Source organism: Rosa rugosa, chromosome 2 (assembly GCF_958449725.1).
Source record: "Rosa rugosa chromosome 2, drRosRugo1.1, whole genome shotgun sequence".
NCBI lineage: Eukaryota > Viridiplantae > Streptophyta > Magnoliopsida > Rosales > Rosaceae > Rosa > Rosa rugosa.
In genome coordinates this window covers 35,610,960-35,634,588 of record NC_084821.1, presented here as the reverse complement: position 1 = coordinate 35,634,588, position 23,629 = coordinate 35,610,960, and the positions used below count along the sequence as shown (strand labels likewise).

The 23,629-nt window shown below is 37.5% G+C and overlaps 2 protein-coding genes across 2 annotated transcripts; one reads left to right on the top strand and one right to left on the bottom strand.

Annotated features, from left to right (window-relative positions):
* Window positions 1-11,190: 11,190 nt before the first annotated feature.
* LOC133732521 (ubiquitin-conjugating enzyme E2 variant 1C-like) lies at window positions 11,191-17,056 on the top strand. The gene is made up of 4 exons (XM_062160089.1): window positions 11,191-11,353; window positions 12,223-12,362; window positions 16,098-16,223; window positions 16,653-17,056. Exons 1-4 carry the CDS (start codon window positions 11,320-11,322, stop codon window positions 16,791-16,793), a joined length of 441 nt encoding a protein of 146 aa, XP_062016073.1. The 5' UTR covers window positions 11,191-11,319; the 3' UTR covers window positions 16,794-17,056.
* Window positions 17,057-19,622: 2,566 nt separating this feature from the next.
* LOC133734381 (probable ubiquitin conjugation factor E4) lies at window positions 19,623-23,237 on the bottom strand. The gene has a single exon (XM_062162020.1). It carries the CDS (start codon window positions 22,828-22,830, stop codon window positions 19,759-19,761), a length of 3,072 nt encoding a protein of 1,023 aa, XP_062018004.1. The 5' UTR covers window positions 22,831-23,237; the 3' UTR covers window positions 19,623-19,758.
* Between the last annotated feature and the right edge of the window lie 392 nt (window positions 23,238-23,629).

Genomic DNA, 23,629 nt, shown 5'->3' with positions numbered 1-23,629 from the left:
TGTTGTAATGAACAATTTGGCATGGGTCTTGCTACCCAATTCGGGGTCGGAGTAGGTGGGCGTGGGGGCTCGTTCGACTGTTTCTGGCTTTTAACTTTGATGTGTTTGGTAGAGCTCATCGTTACGAGCATGTGAATATAGTTTGGTAGTAATATGATGAACTTTGGAATTGATAGGAATTTCCGAAGTTTCAAAAAATTCTATTTTCAATTTGGGAAGATCTGATTGTTAGATCGACCCCATTTTTGGATAGGTTGTTTGAATTATCAAGTCAAAGTAACCTATGAAGTTTGAACTTGTTCTGATATGATTTTGAGCTTTCAACGAATTATCGTTTAGGGGTTCTGGTTTTGTTTTCATTAATTTAATTTCAATTCTCGAAATCCGTTATTCATGATTATCGTTTTGTTCAGGACGACATGCAGATCGAGCTCGAGGAGGAATTCGTTGGACGGCTATCATAGCCAAATTTCAGTGAGTGGACATTTATTTTTAATTAAATGTGCATGTAGTATTATTTTCTGATTATTAATTTATCATATTGATTTATATTGATAATAACTAGTGCATGATATTCGAATATTTGAGTATGGCTGAATCATCGAGATTTCTTGATATCATGTTTTCGACGATTTATTTATGATTTATCGGCATTGAGTTCATTTTGAGTTATGGATGATTTTCAAAGTTTTTGTCGATATATAAATTATTGGATTATTGAGAATTCTTTTTAGAAAGTGAAATATTTGAGTATTGATTTGATAATGGTCGAGATTTGATATTGATTTTGTTTTCAGAATGTCAGTATCGGCTTTGAGTTTATTTTGAGTTATGAGTATTGTTAGAGTTTCTGCCGATACTTGAATTACTGAGTTTTCGAGAATTTTTTTCCAAAAATAGAGTTTAAATAAAATAAGAATTTATGAGTTCAGATTATGTATTCGAGGAAGTAAATATGAAAGATGTTGATGTTAGGGCATGCATGACCTGGTCTGCAGTACCCTCCAGGTAATAGTCTGGTCTGTAGTACCCTCCGATGCGTCATCTGGTCAGTGGTAATCTGCAAATGGCATGAGATAGTTAGTTGGCAGTACCCTCTAACTATCGCCTCATAATAATCCGATTGGCAATACCCTCTAGCCATCGCCTTCTCGTATTCCGATCGGCAGTAACCTCCGATGCATCACCTGGTTGGCAGTACCCTCGAGGTGGTATGAGATGACTAGTCAACTGTACCCTTTAGTCATACATATTTTAAATGAAACGAATTACATTATTTTGAGATATTATTATCAGAGGATTTGAAACAAATTTTGAGTTATTTTACAGAATCTTATGAGATACCACTATCAGAGAATGATTAAGAGTATTCTCACGAGATTTGAAATGATTTTTAGATACTCGTATTTTAAATGAGATAACTTGCAGTATATTTCGAAAAATCTTTATCAGAGGATTTGAAACGGATTATGAGTTGATTTCTGGTATATTTTCATATTTCAATTTCTAAAAATGATATGAAAGTATTGACATCGAATACTTTATGTGACTTTAAGAATGATTATTTTATATTTGATAACGAATTTAAATATTTTATCAAATTGTACTGATGCCGGATTTTAAGAGATTAGAATTTGGAAATTATTTAACCTTGCCTTTTTTCTTTTTAATTATTAATTTATTTTTCACCCATTCACTCTAACAGTTTTCAAATGCTTCTCCCCGGGCTTTTAGGTTTTTTGTACCCAGTCTGCATATTAGTTAGGGTCAGGTGTGCGTAGCAGTTGAGGCATAGTGTCCACCACCTTCATTCTTGTTGTAGGTTATACTATTAACCTACTTGTACTTTATTTCAATTCTGATTTAGATTGCTCTGATTACACTAATAAATTGATATTCGAGATTTGAGTTTAGTTTATTTTATATCACTTGTAGAAGTTGAATTGTTGAGCTGAGCTTGTAGGCTCATGGAGATGGAGATTTTGTTAGCTACTAAAAGTGTTTGGTTGTTTATCACAAGTTTGGGTAGTCAACTTTTAGGGTAGATTCCGCCAAATTTTTGGAAAAATTTCCCCTAAGAGGGGCCCGCAGGGCCATTTCAGATTTCAAGGTGAAATTCGGGCTTCTATCAATTGATCCTAGATGATTCTCTAAAAAAGTAATTCGTTCATTGCATCTCATAGCATATTTGTTTTTTGTGTGATTGCATGAAGGGATTGAAGACTGTGTTTCAATCCTCAAGTGGTCTGAAAGACATATATGTATGTTTAATGTTAGTTTGCCATTATAGACAAGTTTCAATTGAAATCAATCATGTATCTAATTTATAGGATTGCATTTTATTTGATTGATTTGGTTAGTTATGTATAGCATTTTATTTAAGGATAAATCAGTTTGTTTTTTGCCTGGTTCTTTTACTTTGTTTTACTAGGACATGAAAAAAGGACTTGTCTCTTCCTTGTTTATTTCAGGTTGGGTTTTGGTCTGGTCCCCCTAACTATTTTGTATTGGTTTTCTTCTGCATTAATAAAATAAGGGGATGGGGGGTTCCCAGAGTGTGGCAGACCCTTCTTCTTAGGAATTGAGGGTGGGAGTAGTTCCCTATATTGTCTACCTCCGAAGAACTAATATCGCCTAATCACTTATTTGAAAAAAAAAAAATCAGTTTGTTTTTAACTAGATATTTTTTTAGGAATATTTCTTTCCTAATAGAAGTCGATTTGGTTTAGAGTTTTATTGAAAGTCACAATGAATATAATTGATTTATTAGCTTGATTACATGAGACTAATTGTTGGGATTTTATTGTAATTGATAGGCTACAAATCTGGCAATTAATATTTGTCATATCTTGTTGTAATTATAGGCTGATTGTATAGAATGATTCTCAGCCTCTAGAATTTTCTTTTCCTTTGTATATAATTGTAACCCATTCTACTAAACATATATGAAAATATAGAGAGTCATTCTCTGCAACTTTTATTCTCAATCAGCATTTTTAACATGGTATCAGAGCACCGATCTTGGTTGCTCTAGACATTTTCACCTTTTGAAAGTTATTCTATTATCTTAGCTATTCAGCATGGCGAATCACTTAAAGCTTTCGAGAAGTGCCCTTATTTCCAAGTTGAAGTCTATTTGGGAGGAACTGGTGTTCAACAATGATATTCCACCTTGCACATGTGGAGCTATAAAGAATCTCATGGAGGTCGAGCCAACTCAATCAGATACAGAAAATGGTACATTCTTTCCATCTTGTCATTCCGCTCGCTCTTTATCACAACAATCTCAAGATTGGATTATTGATAGTGGTGCAACCGACCACATTGTGTCATCACCCAAATTCTTTGACAAATCATCATCAAAATCTTCTTTTGTCAACCTACCCAATGGTTCTAGCGTAGGTATCACTTCTGTTGGGTTAATAGAACTCAATTCAAATTTGCCTATTAACAATGTTCTTTGCGTGCCATCCTTTCGAGTCAATTTACTTTCTGTTAGCAAATTAACTCGTCAACTCCATTGTACTATCCTCTTTCACCCAGATTTTTGTGTCTTACAGGATTTGGCAACGAAGAAGGTGATTGGCATAGGGAAGCATCACAATGGCTTGTACTACTTGTCCCAAAACACTGCAGTCCAACCACCACCCGTAACACATAATGTCTCTGTTACCCATGATTTGTGGCATCGTCGTCTTGGTCATCCATCTACCGCACCATCCCAATTTTTGGAAAAATCAACATCTGGTATAACTTTTGACTTTAACTCTCATTGTGATGTGTGTCCCATGGCTAAACAAACTCGGTTGTCTTTTCCTTTAAGTTCTATTTCAACAAGTGCACCTTTCGATTTAATACATTGTGATATCTGGGGTCCACATCGAGAGCCTTCTCACACTGGTGCTCGTTATTTTTTAACCATTGTTGATGATTTTTCACGATTCACTTGGATTCACCTCATGCATTTTAAATATGAAACCCAAGCGTTGTTAAAAACCTTCATTTCGTTTGTCAAAACTCAATTTCAGCGTAATGTCAAACAAATTCGTGCTGATAATGGTGCTGAGTTTTTTTCTATGCGTTCATTTTTCAATGATTCAGGAATTCTTTTTCAACATTCTTGCACCTCAACGCCCCAACAAAATGGTGTTGTTGAGCGCAAACATCGTCATCTTCTAAATGTTGCCCGTGCTTTGCGCTTCCAAGCACATCTCCCTTTAACTTTTTGGGGAGAGTGTGTCCAAACAGCTGCATATATTATTAATCGTTTGCCCACATTACTTCTTTCAAAACGTTCACCTTTTGAAGTACTTTACCAAAAAGCACCTGAGTACCAACATTTCCGTGTATTTGGTTGTTTATGTTATGCAACTAACCCTAAACCTTCTCAAAAGTTTGATTCACGAGCCAGAAAATGTATTTTTGTGGGCTATCCTTTGGGTCAAAAGGCTTACCGGTTGTATGATTTAACATCTAAAACAATTTTCTCTAGTCGTGATGTTGTTTTTCATGAAAATCTGTTTCCTTATTCCACCATGCCACACGACCTACACGATGATGCAACGTTACCGTTACCTGTACCTGATGTCTCTCAACCATCTTCTACCATCACTCTACCTCCACATACAAATCCTCCTACCACTACTTCACCTGCAGATCCTCCAACTATCATTTCATCCACAAATCCTTCAACTACAAATCCTCCTACTCCACCTACAAATACACCTACCATCACTCTAAATGAATCCCTTCCCAATGAACCCACACCTACAATTCCTCCAAATGAACCTTCGAACCCATCACCACCTCCTTCTGAAGTTGTGCCCCGCCGTAGTACCCGTGAGCGTCAACCATCAGTACTCCTCCGTGATTTTCATTGCTCACAAGTTATTTCTGATGCTCCTAGGTCAACATCTTCTTCGGGGTCAGGTACTCGTTATCCTTTATCCCATTTTATTTCATATGCTGCTTTATCTCCATCTCACCTTTCCTTTGTTGCTAGTATTTCTAGTCTTGTCGAACCAACAACCTTTTCTCAGGCTGAGCTTGATCCTAACTGGCGGAAAGCTATGCAAGCAGAACTTTTGGCTCTTGAACAGAACAAAACTTGGACACTTACCTCCTTGCCCCCGGGGAAAAATGCCATTGGTTGCAAGTGGGTGTACAAAATCAAATACAACTCTGATGGCTCCATTGAACGCTACAAAGCCCATTTAGTTGCCAAAGGGTATACTCAGAAGGAAGGACATGATTATAAAGAGACATTTGCTCCTGTTGCCAAACTTACTACTGTCAGATGCCTCTTAACTATTGCCTCCGTTCGCAATTGGCCATTGCACCAACTTGATGTTCAAAATGCATTCCTCCATGGTGACTTGGTTGAAGAAGTTTACATGGTCCCCCCTCCAAGTCTACGTCGACAGGGGGAGAACATGGTGTGTCGACTCAACAAATCTTTATATGGGTTGAAACAAGCATCTCGCAATTGGTTTTCAACATTTGCACATGCCTTACAAAATGCAGGGTTTCGACAATCAAGGGCAGATTATTCATTATTCACTCGGTTACATGAAAATTCATTTACAGTTGTTTTGATTTACGTTGACGACATGATCATTACAGGGAATGATGAATCTGCCATCCATAATCTCAAAAATTTCCTGAGTAACAACTTTCGCATCAAAGACCTTGGAAATTTGAAATATTTTCTTGGTGTGGAAGTTGCTCGTTCTAAGAAAGGCATTGCTATCTCCCAAAGAAAATATACTCTTGATCTTCTTGATGATGCTGGTTTACTTGGTGCACGTCCAGCAAAATTTCCTATGGATCAGAACTTGAAATTGACTGCAACAGATGGAGAGAGATTCTCAAAGACCCTTCACGATATAGAAGGTTGGTTGGTCGTCTCATCTATCTCACAGTCACAAGGCCCGACATCACATATTCAGTTCATATCCTCAGTCAATTCATGCATCAACCTAGAAAACCCCATTTTGAGGCAGCATTACGAGTTTTAAGATATCTAAAAGGCACACCAGGTCAGGGTTTATTGTTTCCATCACAAAGTTCTTTAAAGCTAAAAGGTTACTGTGATGCAGATTGGGGTGGTTGCCCCACAACAAGGAGATCAGTTTCTGGTTATTGTGTTTTCCTTGGTGATTCTCTTATCTCTTGGAAATCCAAGAAACAAAGTGTTGTATCTCGCTCATCAGCAGAAGCAGAGTATCGTTCTATGGCCTCTGCTACTTGTGAGCTCACTTGGTTGAAATATCTTCTTCAAGATTTACAGGTACATCATCCAGAACCTGCAAGGTTGGTTTGTGACAACCAAGCTGCTCTATATATAGCAGCAAATCCTGTATTTCATGAGCGCACTAAACACATTGAAATGGATTGTCATGTTGTTCGTGAAAGAATTCAAATGGGAGTGATTGCAACAGCCTATACGCCATCTACCCAACAAGTTGCAGACATATTTACCAAGCCCCTAGGTGCTACGCTTTTCCATTCACATTCACGCAAGTTGGGCATTTTAGACATTCATGCTCCAACTTGAGGGGGAGTATTGAAAGTCACAATGAATATAATTGATTTATTAGCTTGATTACATGAGACTAATTGTTGGGATTTTATTGTAATTGATAGGTTACAAATCTGGCAATTAATATTTGTCATATCTTGTTGTAATTATAGGCTGATTGTATAGAATGATTCTCAGCCTCTAGAATTTTCTTTTCCTTTGTATATAATTGTAACACATTCTACTAAACATATATGAAAATATAGAGAGTCATTCTCTGCAACTTTTATTCTCAATCAGCATTTTTAACAAGTTTTATATTCCCGTGATGTCTTAGGATATTTGCTGCACAAACACATAGGAGAAAATTATTTTATTTCTACTACGCTTCTTGAAATCATATTTGTGCATCCATTGTTATTTGAGAAAGTTTTCATTCATAGAAAAACTCATGAGCTTCATTGAGAGTTGTTAATCCACTCGTTCAATGTTAAAGTGATTAACAAGGTAAAAATCATCTTCATTTTATACATCTCATATCACATGCTCGAGTGTCCTACGAGATTAGTTGGGAGTCGAGGTGTGTAAGGTTTGAAGTCTCAAGGGTTTGATAGTTGCGGTCAATACTACTTAATCCGATGAGACAATTGCAAGCATATCTGGAGGCGGTGAACAAGATAGGTGACGAGTCTGCAATCAGCTAAACTGAGTCTAGTTAGAGGTAGCTGAGATTAGAGCTATTAGTATTGGTTGTAAGTTCATCTTGTATTTGTTTACATTCATATAGTGAGTGCTTTGCACTTGGCCTTCAGAAGTTAAGGCCCGTAGTTGTTTACCTCAGTTTAAGGGTTTTACTGCACGCGTCAACAATCTTCTATATTTTTGCTCTTAATTTTATGATTGTTGTTATGTGTTGGTGGAAGAAAGAACCTAGGTCAATTGACAAGTTTCGATTTTCTCGTTTCTGAGACGATTGGATATTTGCAATCTCAGTAGCTCAGATTTTAATCAAGTTAAAATCGGTTGTTTTGTTGTGTAAGCCCATCCTAGTACTTTCATTAGGATCAAAATCATCTTCAAGCTCAAGCTAGCTAGGGGGGTTGATGACACCTCAATTTCCTTTGTGATAACCCTTTTAAATTCTTTGTTCTATCTCTCTTGATTGTCTTGTTATAATAGGTTGACATTTGCCTTATAATTTTTTTAAGCTGAAACCATTGTGACATTAGATGCATAAAAGTTGCTGATAAAATGGCTATTGTCAGAACATAAGGTAGTACCTGTTTGTTAATTTGGTCTCAGAAGAAAGAAAAAGAGCTACATTTAACACCAAGAGTTGGTTGTCTATATAAAAACTTCAACAGATTTGAAGATCAAATTATGGAATTAGATAATCAAAATTCTGATGGTAGCTAGAAAACTCATAGAAATATTTTTGGTTGGCTTTCTCTATATAGAACTTAGAGACAATTTTCATGACATGTGATGTGCTCATATTTTCCTATATTTCTTTGCCTCTTAATCTTAGTATTTATGCTTAGTCCTCCTTATTTCAAGTCATTTATGTTGTTATAGTGTTTTTGTAGGTTTGTCTCATAAAGAGAAGAAAAGAAGCTAAAATGAGCTAACTAGGATTGAAAGACGCCCAGGTCCCAGAATCTGTCTGTGCAGAACACCCAACTTTACCGAATTACTGGGAGTTACTCAGATCGAATCAGACAATGATCCATATATGCATGGAAAGCTACGGATGTCTACTTTCCGTAGAATTTTACGGATCTCGATTTCGATACTTCTGGAGAAAGTTATGATTATTTGAGTAAAGATAGGTCAGAACATGAAATCTGCTCGGGAATGTACAACCATTCGTGGAGAACTCAAGTTTCGCAGCACAAGATCATCAATCCTAATGTTTCAAGGAAGTTAATATTTCAAGGTTTTCCCATTCCAAATGAAGAAAGGAATCTAAACCCAAGTTTTACAAGGAAACATGAAGCCAAAGATGAGCATAAATCTTCCCTATATAAGGGAGCACGAATTTACATGAGAGAGGAGTCTCGGAGCACAATGTAGTCGCCTAAGGAGCGGAGACGACTCATCCATTTTCCCTTTCTTTTCCCTTCCATTCTTTTTATGTTTTTTTTCCTATGTTTTACTTAGTTATCTTTTGTTAAACTTTTTCTAGGGTTAGGATGATGCCCTATCATGATTGTTTATGTAATTTGATGTTTTATTGATGGATTTATAGTTTCTTTATGATGAATGCTTAATCACTATTTGAATTGATGCTTTATGTTTAAGTTCTTTGATTGATCACCTTAGGGCTTTGCATTTAGTAATTGGAAGACAAATTTGAAGCAGAGATGCAATATAATTTGATTAGCTTCTTAAAGTGTGGTAAATTACATTATTACTTGAGAAAGACTAATGGTTTGCTTGATTCCCTTGTTTTCTAAAGCGTAATGAGTCTGCACGTTAAATTTATACCTGAGAAGGATAAACTGCATGGTTAGGATATAAGATCTTTACCCGAGAGGGAGAGCATCATACACTTAAGAAAAACTATGGTCTAGAGTGCCTGAGAATGACTTAGATACGGGAATTATCACCAAAAGAAATAAAAGAGTCTCTTAATTGCATCGAAACATAAATATGATTGTTAGTGGTTAATTCCGAAACCCTAGGTTTTATCGTTATTTGTTTGTTTGTTTCTTTATGCAATTTTTACATTATTTGTTTAGTCGAAAACCTTAAAACCATATCTTCTTTAGTTTGATTGTTTATGTGTTTTTGTGTTTGGATTAATTAGGTTAGGATTTAAATTGATTATCAATCCTCAGTTGGAACGACCTCGTACTTGCACACTATACTAACGACAATTCGTGCGCTTGCAAGTTTTACTTAAAATTTCACAACAACATGATTGCTACATTTCCGCATCTTGAGTATGAAGTGTCCCTTCAACTGAGAAATCAATTTGGTCATGATAGATCCATCTCAGATCTCTTCTTCACCATAAGACCATCATAGTTTAACATTGTAAATTTTCAAGTTTATACAATTATTTCCTCTCAAAGCAAATTTAGCCTTCAAGATTGTCTATGAGCTATAAAGTAAAGTGAGCCCTTCTAATAAGGACCACTAAAATGAGAACTAGTTGAGGACTTTTGTGTAAGACCCACATTTCAATCACATTTCTGTAAATCAACTATTAGATGTGTAGATATTTATGTGTAGTTCATTTATGCAATTTTTCAACCAAATTGAAAATCGTTAAGACATTCATAATCATAATTTATCAGTTATGAACATGAACGGTTCTTGTTTGACAGATTTGATTCGTCCATTGATTTGATCTAGTTTGGTACCTTAACGATTCGCAATCTAGAAAAAAAAATTTCAGAAATGATATACTCATGCATACATAAACATCTAACGGTTGATTTACGGAAATGTGATCGAAAAGTGGGTCTCCCAAACTATTAATTAGAAAGTTCTCAACTAGTCCTCATTAAAAGGGCTCCCATAAACTAAATACCAGCATAAATCTCGTAACACTTCAACTCCAACTTAAAAAGTCCACCCAAAGAATCCAATGAGAATAAATCAACAACTATATTATCTAACACCATATCAACAACTCTCCTCTACAGCACAAACTTCACCAACACGGTCCTCCGATCACCTCTAGCAACTTTTTATTATAAACATTGGGAAATTTTTAAAGGTGATCTTTGAGAGTAAGGATGATTTGGTGCGATAAGTGTTTTTTTTTTTTTTTTTTTGTTACCAAAAAATTGGAGAGAGGAAAGTTATCTTACACCTCCCCGCCAGGGCAGACCTACAACCTTGATCCCGAAGACTGACATGAGACATATACCTGTCTCCATAGCCTCCAGGAATGGATTTTGCAGGATATTTACAGATCGAGCGACCCAACATAGGACTACTGAAATGCGGATTAAATTTGAATTGTGGCTCAACCACAAGCACGCTCATATCACAAATGAATTGTGGCTCAACCACAAGCACACTCATATCACAAAACACAGACACCACCAACTGAAGTGTTTTAGTTAAAAGATTTTTAATTTTTATTTTTATTTTTTCTTTTTGAAATTAGAAATCCAAAATGCTAATATTAAATATTAAATATTAAAGTTGCCTCAAAGCATTGACCAACATCACCTTTTCTGCTGGGCCTTGAGCTGGGCTCCCTCTATCTTGGAGCTGCCCTCTTGGGCTTTTACTTTAAGGCTGTTGTTTGTCTTTTCAATAATTTCCTTCATTTAGGGAACTCTATTTCCTTTGTTTTTAGGACACTATAAGTTTTATCGTTAGGCTTGCTTATTTACTATGTCTTTTCATAGTCTGTAGGCTTGCTTAAATAAGTGAGCATGGGTACCGTCAAATGATTGGACCTAATCTATGTATCGCTGTGGTTTTCCACAAATTCTTTATCTACCTAGAGATGGTAGAGGGAGGATATGTAATGGTCCTTTCTGACCTGAGAATTAATATATATCGACATGATATTCTTCAAAAAGCATTGACCAATATTCCAACCAAAAATAAAAAGAAAAAGAGGTGAAAAAACCTAGACATACATATATATATATATATATATATATATATATATATATATATATATATATATATATATGTACACCCATTCATTTCTCATTGCTTCAGAGTCTGAGTCGTCGTCCCCTCCTTTATACTAGTGCGTACACGTTATTCTCCGCAGCTTAGCAACAACGCGTTGTCCAGAAACCCTCTCTCATCTCCGATCGGATTTCATGACGATTGGTTCTGCCGGATCTAGTATCGTTGGTATATCATCTTCACTCCCTCTTCGACTTTGATTTTCCGTTTTTTTTTTCTTATTCGATTTCATGTTTTGGTTCTGAAATTTGTTCTGATTTTCCATTCAAGTTCTTCGTTTCAGAAATCTATTAGCACCTGACCATAGGCCTGAACTTGAATTGGATTTCAAAGCAAGAATATATGTGCACAAAGGGTATATCAAATTAGGGTTTATGTTGGACTCCTAAATTACAAGAGGAACTGAATTACTTGTGCGGTGTAGAGTATATGCACTCCAACATGAGCTAAAACACTTCAATTTTTTATGGTTTAAGGTACTCCATTGGTTATTGTGCGTAAAAAGTTTTTCAATTAAGGACATTTTTTAGCTGTTGAATCTGATATAGAAAGTGGGAGATGTGAGCGGTACCTGTAAATCGATGTATCTGGGTCCTGGATCGAAAACAGATACTCATTTAATAACTTATTTGAGTATAGTTACCCATGTCTGTAAATATAGAATATGAGTCTTGTAAGGAATTATAGTGGATAAGCAAGTTACGGAGGTGATCGTGCTGGTATCAGGTGTTTATATGGTCAGATGAGAGTGTTTTAATCTTAGTCTTGCATTGAAAGATCCAGCATTATCTAAGTTGGCTTTTTAATTCAGTTCTTTATTAAGCCAGACTAGATATATCATGTGCGAATTTTCAGTTATTGCATATCTGTTGTAACATATGGTATTGATAAATGTCGTCATACTGTGAACTCTTTACATTTGGCTTAATCTCAGTCTTTCAGTGTCTTATCTAGGAAACTATAAGTATTGGTACTGTTATGTTTACTTTGCAAGTTTTGGATGCTTCTCATGACTTTTGATGCTGTGCACTGTGCAGTGCCACGAAATTTCAGGTTGCTGGAGGAACTTGAACGTGGAGAGAAGGGCATCGGAGATGGTACTGTCAGTTATGGAATGGATGATGGAGATGACATTTATATGCGCTCCTGGACGGGTACTATAATTGGCCCACATAATGTAAGCAAGTGCGTCAGTACTAATGCCCCTCCCAAATATATATATATATATCCACCACCAACCCCCCTTCTCCTCCTCTTTCCTCCTCCTCCTCCTCTCACGGCGACTAACCTCTTGATTCCATTATTTTATATTGGATGCATTAATACATAATCATTTGTTTTTGTAATGTGTATTCCCGATCAATAATCAATTACCGTAGATATGGTTATTTATAGATCATCTCACATTCATAATTTCCCATTCAGTCGGTTCGTATTTAACCAAGTGAAGCCCAATAAAGAAAGATGCCAAGTTGTAGACAAGTTTACTTTTGATTTAGACCTACACATTCTGCGGCCTGCTATTCCACTTGGCAATGGCATAGGCCTTCTCAAGAAATTCCTTGAGGCAACGACATCTAACTAGATAATTTCTTTGTGAGTGCTTCGAGAAATATTTAGATTGACAAGAAGTTTTTATTTTATTTTATTTTTATTTTTATTTTTGGCAATTGAAGATTGAAGGGGAAAGGCGATCTTTCAGTTACTAATTGCTTAGTGTGTTGGTATATATGCCGTTATTTTTGTGTTGTGTTGTGTATGTGTAGCATTACTGTGCATTATGTGTAAGTTTTTAAATGATTGTCCATTTCTTGATGAGATATTCTGATGCAATAGTCTGTCTACGTTTTGTTTTAGTTTTTTATTCTAGTTAGGATCGGTAGAATTGTTAGTTGAGTGTATGGTTTATGAGAGGCATCCTTGTCTACGGGTTGTGGTCATCCTTTTCTTTTTGCCTTTTCTTTTTTCCTTCTCTCTTTTACTCATGCAGCACTATTAACGTAACTGTTCATACTGTTGCTTGTATTTGCACTAGAGGCATGCTTGAGTCCCTTGGTGGAAATGCCCTTGCAAAACTTCTTGTGGTGATGGGTGCTCAAGAGCTCGTTTTCAGCTCTAGAGATTCTATTTTTTCTGTAGGATTTCATCATGCTGACATTGTTGTTGGCCCACTCCCTTGAAACTAGCATATGGTAGCTCTCTCCAGTTAAGGAAGCAACGTCTGTGGTAGCTCTCTCCTATTTAAAAGTAGCTTCCTCACGTATTAACCTATCTTTTTGTAGCTTCACTTACCAAATGGTAGCACTCTTCTCTAGTAGCTTTACTCATAAATGGTAACCCTCTTTTTAGGTAGACCATAAATCAATGATAGTCCTCTCAGGTAAATCCACTCATCAAGCATAGCTCTCCCTTTGGTAACTTTACAATTAAAAGGATATTTAGGAAAGAATTGGAGAAAATTAATGGTTAAAGGGTTGTTTACTATCCCAGTACCCCTTCAATTCCTCCCTTACAAATTTCTGTAAGCATTCACAATGAGATGTTTCACTTTTAAGAAGAAATGATTTCATAAGGGATTGGAGTGCAGCTGCAGTTTAGGAGTACCTTTTGTTCTATTTCGGGAGCTTCGTGAGGGGTCTTTGGATTATGTTGCTCTTTTGAGTTTTTCCTTCATATCTGTTTTGTGTGTACTTCTGGTCCACTGTGTTTGTATTCATCTTTTTTTTTAATAAAATCTCTCTCTCTCTCTCTCTCTCTCTCTCTCTCTCTCTCACTCATGACATTTTCAAAGATGTATCTTGGGGCGTGACTTGTGCCGAAGAGAGGAAAAAAGCTTGGAGCATGGATCTATTATATGTTTGTCACCATCAGCGTACAAGCCTATGGTTCCCTTTCAGGCACAGCGAACCAGAGAATGGTGTATGCCAAAATGACTTGTAGTTCTGAAGTGTTAGCCAAATAGTCCTCAGACTGCAGTAAACCCATAATGGAGATATTGTCCCTTTCATGCTGCTACTCTGATTTATCACCCGATATTTCTATTTCTCCCATAAAATGTTCCATATTTGCCAACAAATGCTCATAATTTCTGATACCCCTCAACTCTAGAAATTTCAGGTGGAAGGATGAAATTATTGTATCAAATTTGAAGGAAACCACAGTTATTCTTGATTTTGGCAGCTACCCCATTTCCATTTGCTGGTTGATTTGGGCATCAACCCTAGAAATTTCAGGTGGAAGGATGAAATTTGTGTATCAAATTTGAAGGAAACCACAGTTATTCTTGATTTTGGCAGCTACCCCATTTCCATTTGCTGGTTGATTTGGCCATCAACCCACTCTAACTTTCTAGCCGATTGTGGCAGCAGTCCTCTCTCATTGTGATATTGAGGTGGATGCTCTTATTGGTCATGAGGAGATAATGATCACAAGAAGTCATTTTGGGATGGGAGAAACAGGAATGAGTCGGGTGAAATCTTTTGGTTTCCCTTTTTGTGTGTTTTGTTCGCATTGCTTTTTGAATCAACACTTTATGATGACTTTTTGTAGGGATTTTTTATCCAAGTTAAATGGTATTATTGAGTTTTCATATGTTATGTGATGGTTAAATGATGATTAATTTTTTTGAACCATATAACATATTTTCTTAATACAATAATTTGATTTGTGCAAGGCTTACACACAGAAGCTCCTCTTCTTAAGCCTTTGCTGTTTAGAATCTTGTATTTATGACAGAAACGCAGTGTCAACTTTTTGTCCTTATATATTGGGCCGGTCAGAGCATCAACCTGTGCCGTACTGTTCGAACAATGATTTTCCATATTTACTTTGTCAGCATAAATGATTGGTCAAATTGCTTTGTTATAATTGCTAGTTCAATGCACGACATGGTCAGTGACTATATTGCCTGGTACTTTATTCTATCAGCATGAACTTTTGGTTATCATGGCTTTGTTTAGCCTAAACCTGAAAGTTGCCTACTTCCCCTTCACTCTATGTCGTGATTAGTTCATGAAAACAATTTCCAGTGGTCGGTTTCCTTTGCAGGATATATTCAATCAAATCCTTGGCCTGCACTTTCGGGTGTCATAGTTTCAGTAGATATTCTAAGTTTACAATGACATAGGATTTTGGCATGCAATTTTTCACCATGGTATGATATTCTTAGATATACGGGCATAAAACCACCAGAACAGGTTGAGATCCTGCCTTAAACTTAAGCAACGTTTTAAGCAAGTATATTGAGCGGTACAGAGTGCGCCACAGCAGATCTTAATCTTACTCTGCCACTGTAGGGGGATTGTATGTTTTGAACCTTTTTTTGTCTTCAAGTTTGTGCTTGACCTTTACTCCACATTTAATCCAAATTGGGTATTGTTTAGTTTCTTTTTTCCTTGGCTCTAGTTAAGTACACCGTACACATAACTGATGTTGGTCTAACTTCAAGGCCCAAAATCTTCTTTATGGTATTACTATAAAAGAAACCAATTTTGGCTCCCTGATCTTCTTCTTGGCATGAATAAATATAGAAAATGCTACTCCGATGTAAGTATCTTTGGATTTTGTTGGACTTTGTTTGTGCTCGTCCAATTCCTGTTATTGTGGTGGGTGAACAAAGCATGGATCTTTCATTTCTCTGGAACTTTAATTTACTGACATTGCAGTAATGTGCCAAATTTTCTGTCGATTCTCTTTTTGTGGTGCATATTTTGAGGTGGTTATGTAGACCAGTTTTGTTTGATATTGCAGTTTATCACAGCTTGCTTGAAGTGAATGCACTTTTTATAATATTTTCATGTTGGAGTTTCTCACTGCGAGAGTTGTTGCTTGCAATTAATTCTGCATTGTTTTGAGGAAGTTGATATATCTCGAAAGGAAAATGCTCATGGTTTGCTCGTTGAATTTGTTTCAGACTGTTCATGAAGGGCGCATATATCAACTAAAACTGTTCTGTGACAAAGATTATCCAGAGAAGCCACCAAGTGTACGATTTCATACACGCATCAAGATGACTTGTGTCAATCATGAAACTGGAGTGGTAATGTTGTCTCATAACCTGCATTTTAGGATGTTATTCAACTGCTTGGTTTTGGCAATTATTGGCTTTGCCCCTGGTTTTAATTTCTGTTCCCTGTTTTCATATGTGATTATCCCAATCCTTATAGTGGATAAAGGTTGAGGATATGATTTCAATGTTATTGGGAAATTAATCAAGACTTATCACTCTTAATATGATCATATGTCCTAAGAATTAGGAAATCAGACTGTCAGAAACTTGCTTTCATATAGGTGTAATCTCTTATTGAAATATAAAATTCTGAGTTGCACTTTGTTTCGTTGAGCCATTGTCATATTTCCATCTTGTTGCAGTGATTTCTTCTACAAATATGTATGAGTGGTTTTCCTCTCACTATTTAAGAATTTTGTATTTGCGATTCATGTTATTTAATGAAGTGTTTGGGAACAGGTTGATTCAAAGAAGTTTGGAATGCTGGCAAATTGGCAGCGGGATTTCACCATGGAAAACATATTGATGCAGCTGAAGAAGGAAATGACAGCCTCACACAACCGGAAACTTGTCCAACCACCCGAAGGTACATATTTCTAATGGGAGGCAACTTTGAAGATTGTCACTGATCTGTTGAAACGATGGATTGGCATAGGCTGAATCTCTTTTATACATGTACGATATTTCCATTATTGACAACTTAAGATATTTCCATTATGGACAACTGGAGGAAAGAAAGGAAAAGTGGTCCTCAAGCTCTTTAGTGTCACTCTCCTCTATTGTTTTTCTTTTCGATGATTCTTGTTTAAACATTTCTTATTGAGAATTTTATCCATGTATTGAGTGAAATGCAATTAAAATCAGTTATGGAGTGCTAATTTTCTGATATAGCTTAACCTCTATTGTTATCGGAAAGTACTAGACAACATAATAGTTAGTTGCTGGAAAGTAAAGGATATTTATGCCAAAATATTTTTGAGCAATTAGACAGTACTTTTGTGAGGGTAAAAGGATGTAAGCCACCATCTAGCTGTAAGATGATGCTGAATTTGTATTTTCAAATAGAGCCAACCACGAGCTGGTTACATGGTTATTTTGAAGGTAGAATTACACTTGACTATACTGGTAACATAAGATAAGGTAATTCTTGTGCCTTGTGGACTTGGGCATCTCAGAAAAATTGGATTCATGGTTCCACCTGAGGTGATTCACAATGGTCACAATTTACTGCCAGTTATATAAACCCAAACCTGTAGAAAGTAAGAATGATTTCCTTTTCTTCAGGGCGATGTTTGGGATACTGAAAGACTGGATTACATTCGATGAAGCATGAGTATTTTTTGCTTTTAGCACCCAAAATATTGTTTGAGTGAGCTATCCCGACCTCGTGTTACCCAAGGCAACATGAAGATGTGGTGATGATGGGGGGAATGGTGAAGCTGTTGTAGCTTTTCCTGGCGTTGGCACTGTGAGTTGAGGCGGATATTCATCCCCTTCAGTGTTGGCTCCCATTTTCAGTGTCCCACATGATTTTTGACTACTAGTGTTTTTGAATTAATAAAGAAGATTATTTATATGTACAAAAAATTTGTAAAAAATATAGAATGTGTCTTGGGTAATGTCCGAAGCACTTGAACCAAGTATTGGGATGAATGCACGGTAGGAACCCCCCACCCGTGTTCGAAAAGATCCTTCTTGGGGAGCAAATTTTTTTATGAGGTGGTTTAGTTGGCAAACTCAACTATCCTAGTGTCGGGATGAATGTGCGGTGGGAACCCCCCACCCGTGTTCGAAAGGATCCTTCTTGGGGGGAGCAAATTTTTTTATGGGGTGGTTGAGTTGGTAAACTCAACTATCCAAGTGTTGGGACGAATGCACGGTGGGAAAATCCCCTTCTCTGAGTTCGAAACCTAGCTCAGTAAAATCCTGTGGTCAGTAGTAGCCCGTTCCGTGAAGGGAGATTAGTCTTCCGGCTAGAGGTGGCAAACGGGCCGCTAAGCACGAGCACGGTACGGGCCCGGCACGCTTAAAAGAGGCCCGGCACGGCCCAAGCCCGTTAGTGGCCCGGCACGACCCGAGCACGTTAGAATAACGGGCCGGGTTGGGCCTAGGAATATTGGCCCATTGGCCCGGCCCGGCCCGGCCCGAGCCCGTGATGGGCACGGCACGGCCCGAGCACGACATATTGTGGGCCGGCCCGTTACAAATACAAAATTTCATTTTGTTTTTAAAAATATTTAAAAACCACAATGATGAGATTTGAATAGTTCTTTTTTAAAATCTCATGACAATTTCACCAATGCTATTTCTTTATATTGTCAAAATAGTGAAATAAAACATTATATCTTTGTTTTGACATAAAGTATTTTTTCTAATCTCATAATAATACAACAATAGAATGAAGGAAAGAATAATATGATACTAAATCTTCATTATATTAATAAAGATTAATCTCACAATAATATACTACAAGCAATATATTTTGAGTTATTTTTTTCTTTCTTTCTATCTTGTAGTGGAATATAAAATATATTCGAAAACTAATCTTAAAAAGCTAAGATTAAGAAAAATATTGTAGAACTTAATTTATTTTAATTTTCTAAATAGTTAAATAAAATTAATTTTTATTTATTCAAATTAAGATTTTAAAATCGTGCTTTATAGTGGGTAGGCACGAGCACGGCCCGTTTATTGACCCGGCACGAGCACGGCCCTGCACGATATGGGCTCGGGCCATGGGCCGGACCGGATTTAATGTTTAAGTAAATGGGCCGGCACGAGCCCGGCACGATAATAAATTGGCCGGTCCAAGCACGGCACGAAGCACGACTAGGTCCGCTTAAAATGGGCTGGGCCGGCCCGTTTGCCACCTCTACTTCCGGCTTATCCTCTATGGGGGGGGGTTGGGGGGGGATCCTTCCTTGTCACGTATTTAAATGCGTTTTTATCAAGTTTAAAAAGCGCTTTAAGCCCTTAAGAAGTAGTCTTAAACAATTCCTTATCTAGTCATTATAGTGACTTCATGTTACTTTTAAATATTGTTCATCAATGTCGTCCATTGACCTTACTTGGATATATTGCAAATTAAAAGCATATCTAGGGAGAACGAATAATAGTGGCTGGCGGCTAATTATTGAGCTTCCTGGCTTCTTCATTCTTTGAGATGCTTTTAAACGCGTTAATACTAATTAGTTTAATCTTCAATTGGCTTAAGTCCACTTCACTAGTCTTTTCTATGTTTCTCATTTTAGCATGCTTTTCATATGCCGCAGCCATCATTTATATAATTGTTTATTCTCTCTTCCCTGAGTTAATAAATAGATTTCAAACCCTATATTTCCTGCTAGCTTCAAGCAAAGGACAAGTACAAGAATTTGAAAGAAAAAACGCTACCCAGATGCCAGCTGCTGAAATCTGCCCTTTCTTATATCAGTGAATACTAAAATAATTTTTATCATATATACATTGTTAATAACGTGATCTTGTATAGGATAATTATTGGTAAGCATACATCCATATCACAAAAACTAACAGTAATGTTAAAATTAACAAAGATGTAATCAAACTAGCATACCATATGTTGTGGTGAATTGGAATTGCAGTCTTGCTGCTCTGCATGCTTAGGCTTTTCCCACTCTTCCGACTCTTGGGACCTAATGAACTCTTGTATTTTTGCTTTCAATTCATTGTTTGGTATCAACATGTCCGCAGTAAGATGGGAACGATTGAATGGATCAGTATTATCACTAAGAAGATGCCTCTGAATGACTGGCCGGTCTATTGTGATTCTTGAAGAAGGTAGGATAACTGGATCCTTCATTAAAGTGTACTGAATTGGATCTAGGAACTCATCTGGTATATCTCCAAGTGCAGCTTCAGCGTCCAAGGCCTCCGAAGCAGCAACCTCAGCTTTGGAACCAAGCTCAACAAACTCTTGTATGACCCTCCCATCTTCACCAATTTTCCTTAAGACATCCGCGGCAGCACAAAACAATTGGTCATTGTAAGACCTACCATCTTTTGAGATGGCAGCTGCAAATGTATTGTCTGTATCGCCTCTTGCCAGATGAACATATATGTAGAGAATCTGCTTGATCAATTGCTCTGGGTGAAACTTACATTTCTCGGGGTCTTTCAATTTAAGAGATTTTCTTTTAGGACCTACCAATTGCAACAAAAAATAATTCAGCATGCTTGCCACCCTTTCAACCATCTCTGGGAGTAGGAAAGGAGCTGTAATCTGTTCTGAAGTAAATGCCAGCGTATTCAGATCTTCATTTGCGAACGTCAAATGAGTTTGGATAATCTTTTCCTGAGAGTGGAAGAGGCGAGCTTTCTCCTTCCTCTCTTGAGCAGGTCGACGCTTCCATTCTGCATTGTTTGACATCTCGGCTTCCAGTTGTTTGTGTTCAAGAATCGTTTTAAAACTGTTATCCAGAAGATATATACTGTCATTGATCAAGAAGTTTAAGTAATTCAAATATACGCCCTTCTCCTCTTCCTTAGCAACCTTTTTCCAAGCATTTCGATGACTAGGTACTTGCCACAGATACTCCAGAAGCTTAGCAATTTTGTGCCGGATGTTAAACTTGTCATAGAACTGTCTGTGAGAGCTAGTCAACTCAACATCCACATATAGTTTCAAGAGATTCCTTACAAGATACTCAAGAGACAGTTTGTGCCCTTTGAACAGGGTAGGAGGAGCATCAGATGGTCGACTTCCACGCGGCATCAAGCAGTTGAGGACTTCAACCATCTTTGATCTTAGATAAGGGTTCCTGATATATTCCGGACTTGCCATGAACATTATTATGAAGTTCATAAAATCATCCAACAAGATCCCACTAAATGCTTTTGGAATCCGGGAAGCAAATAAAAGCAACTCCATGGCATCTTCCACAAAATGCTCTGGCATAGATGCAAATTCTACGGGACAAATTGATGGCAGAGGCATTTTAAATCCACCAACCAAGCCGCCTAGCCACACCACCATCAACCGGTAGAAAGAAATCGCCTGCTGTACAAGTGGTTCATCCCTTACTATCTGAGCTTCGTAGCAATGCCTTTCCTGTTCTAACAACTTTATTTCTTTCTCGAGCTGAGCTATGTTAGTGTTCAACTGTGGAGAACCCCGGTCTTTCATGGCATTAAGTGCTTCTTTAGACCTGCGAATGTTCTGTTCTAAATGTTTATGGTCAGAAAATGCTTTCAATAAACCCAGATTGAGCACCCTCGCAGTCATGAAGAAGCACTCACAATTAATAGAATATTGAGCACTCATGTTATCTTTACTAATCCATTCAGTAACTTCCTCAGATGTTGCATGTAGAGCTGTCAAACCTCTCAACTCCAGACGGTTACCTGAGAACACATATTTCGGATAAATTTTGTCTCTTTTGGTTAAGTTTGCATCTAAAAGCGGCCCGCAAAGCCGAAGCATGACCGCACTGAGATTGACAAACATCCCCGAACTTGCGCAGGAAAGAGGATCCACTTGCATATGAGCTCTTGATGAGTTCTTGTTGATAACCACAGCAAGATACTCGAGCACTTTCTCGCGGGTGTCTGGATTTTTCAGTAGCGTGAGGAGAACTTGTGCGAGGCCATCATATAAATTGTTCATCACTGTCTTAATCGTCACGTACGAAGACTTATCAGCTGTGTTAGAACCTTCTGAAAAGAACTCACTAACAGAAAAAGGATGGTCAGACAGGGCACTGACATGAAAGAAAGGACCTAAAATACTTGTCTTTTCAATACCACGGCCATTCAAGACTCCTTTGGGAATCCACCTTGGGTGATTCACAAGAGACTTGGCACCAGCTGGGAAACTAACCAAAAACAACAGAGCCCTCAATGGCTGCTGAAAGTTTCCAAGTGCCGAAACATTTTGCACAGTCTCCGTAAGTTCTTCATACAAGCCCTTCAAAATGGGGTCCAACATATCAAAATCCGAGTCACGAAAGAACTCATCCAAAAACCCAGGTGGGCTACTACTGCTTCCTCCAAATCCATCCACTGAATTTGCAACCTCTGAGAAAATCAACGGCAACAAAGGGGACGCACTTATTGAGTTTTTTGAATTCCCACCTGGACTAGGAAACGCTTCCGGGTTCCCCAAGTGAATCCTACCATACGAAACCGACAGCTTCTTGGCTTGCCTAATAATAGATTCCATATAAAACCTCAAATCCTTATGTTTCACAGAAGTAATCTTCTTACACTCATCATGGGCACGTTTGTAGCAGCCAACTAGGTACTGAAAAGGTGGTTCGACAGAGCCGAAATTACCCATAAGCCGATCGATTAGGATCGACTCCATGAGGTCTATACTGAGCCTCATCTCCTTGCCTACGCTGAGAATCTCTGCAGCCGTCATCTCCAAGTAGATGATTCGAGAATCGGGTTCGGAGGGCTCGGTGAGTGATACAAGAAAGATTTTCTGCAGGATTATGTCCTCCAACTCCTCCTTGGACATTTGGGGTTTTGGGATCGCCATAAATTCTATTGGGAATGTAAAGCTAAAGTTTGTTCTGAGTGGAGGTGATCGGTGTGTAAAGATAGCACATGAGAGTTCAAACGATGTTTGATGTGGGAGAGGAGGACAGAGTATATATATCACGACTATAGAGTTCATTTACAAATTCTATTGGATATAGGAGTAGGAAAACCCTCTCCTACTTGGGTAAGATTAAATCTTAAGTTGAAAAATTCTTATCCCTCGAGATCAATTATATAATTCATATCGATTAAATCCTAATCCCTCGTCTAGGAAAATTATGATCGTAAATTTTGAACTTCAAGACCGGCCACCAGTATCTTTCTTGTCCTTGAAGAAAGCAAGAAACCTTGTAGCTTATATGGACCAAAAAAAAAGCTGAAAAACAAAATCAAAGAAGATTCCGCCTTGGTCATTTTTTTTTTTTTTGAGTAAAAAGGTCATCCATTCATTATAATTTAGCAAGCAGTACAAAAACGACGTAACCCTAAGAGTCGTCATAAAACGTCGTTTACAGAGTACTCTAAAATCCTATTCTAAAGATAGAATAAGAAACCAAATACCCCAAGTACACCCACCTTTTAAAGTTACGCACTTTAATTCTAAACAAGAACTAAGAACTCCGAAGAGTTAAAAGAACAACAGAGTTAATAGTTCCTGCGACTTGAAGAAGAAATTAAAGAGTACTAGGAGAAGAGGATGAAAATTCACCCTCAACTCCATCATCTGAAAAAACAAAGCAATATGTAGTTAGGGCCCAAGACACCCTAATCCAGCAGTCCCAAAGCATAGGGCCAGCCCACACCCAAAGAAACCTGAGCCAAAAAAGCCCAAAGCCAGGGGACCAAACGCTAGGGTTAGAGCTCCGATTGAACACGGCCCAGTGGGTGACACCTGCACAACCACCACCTCCGTCCCGCGCCACCGCCGTAAAGCA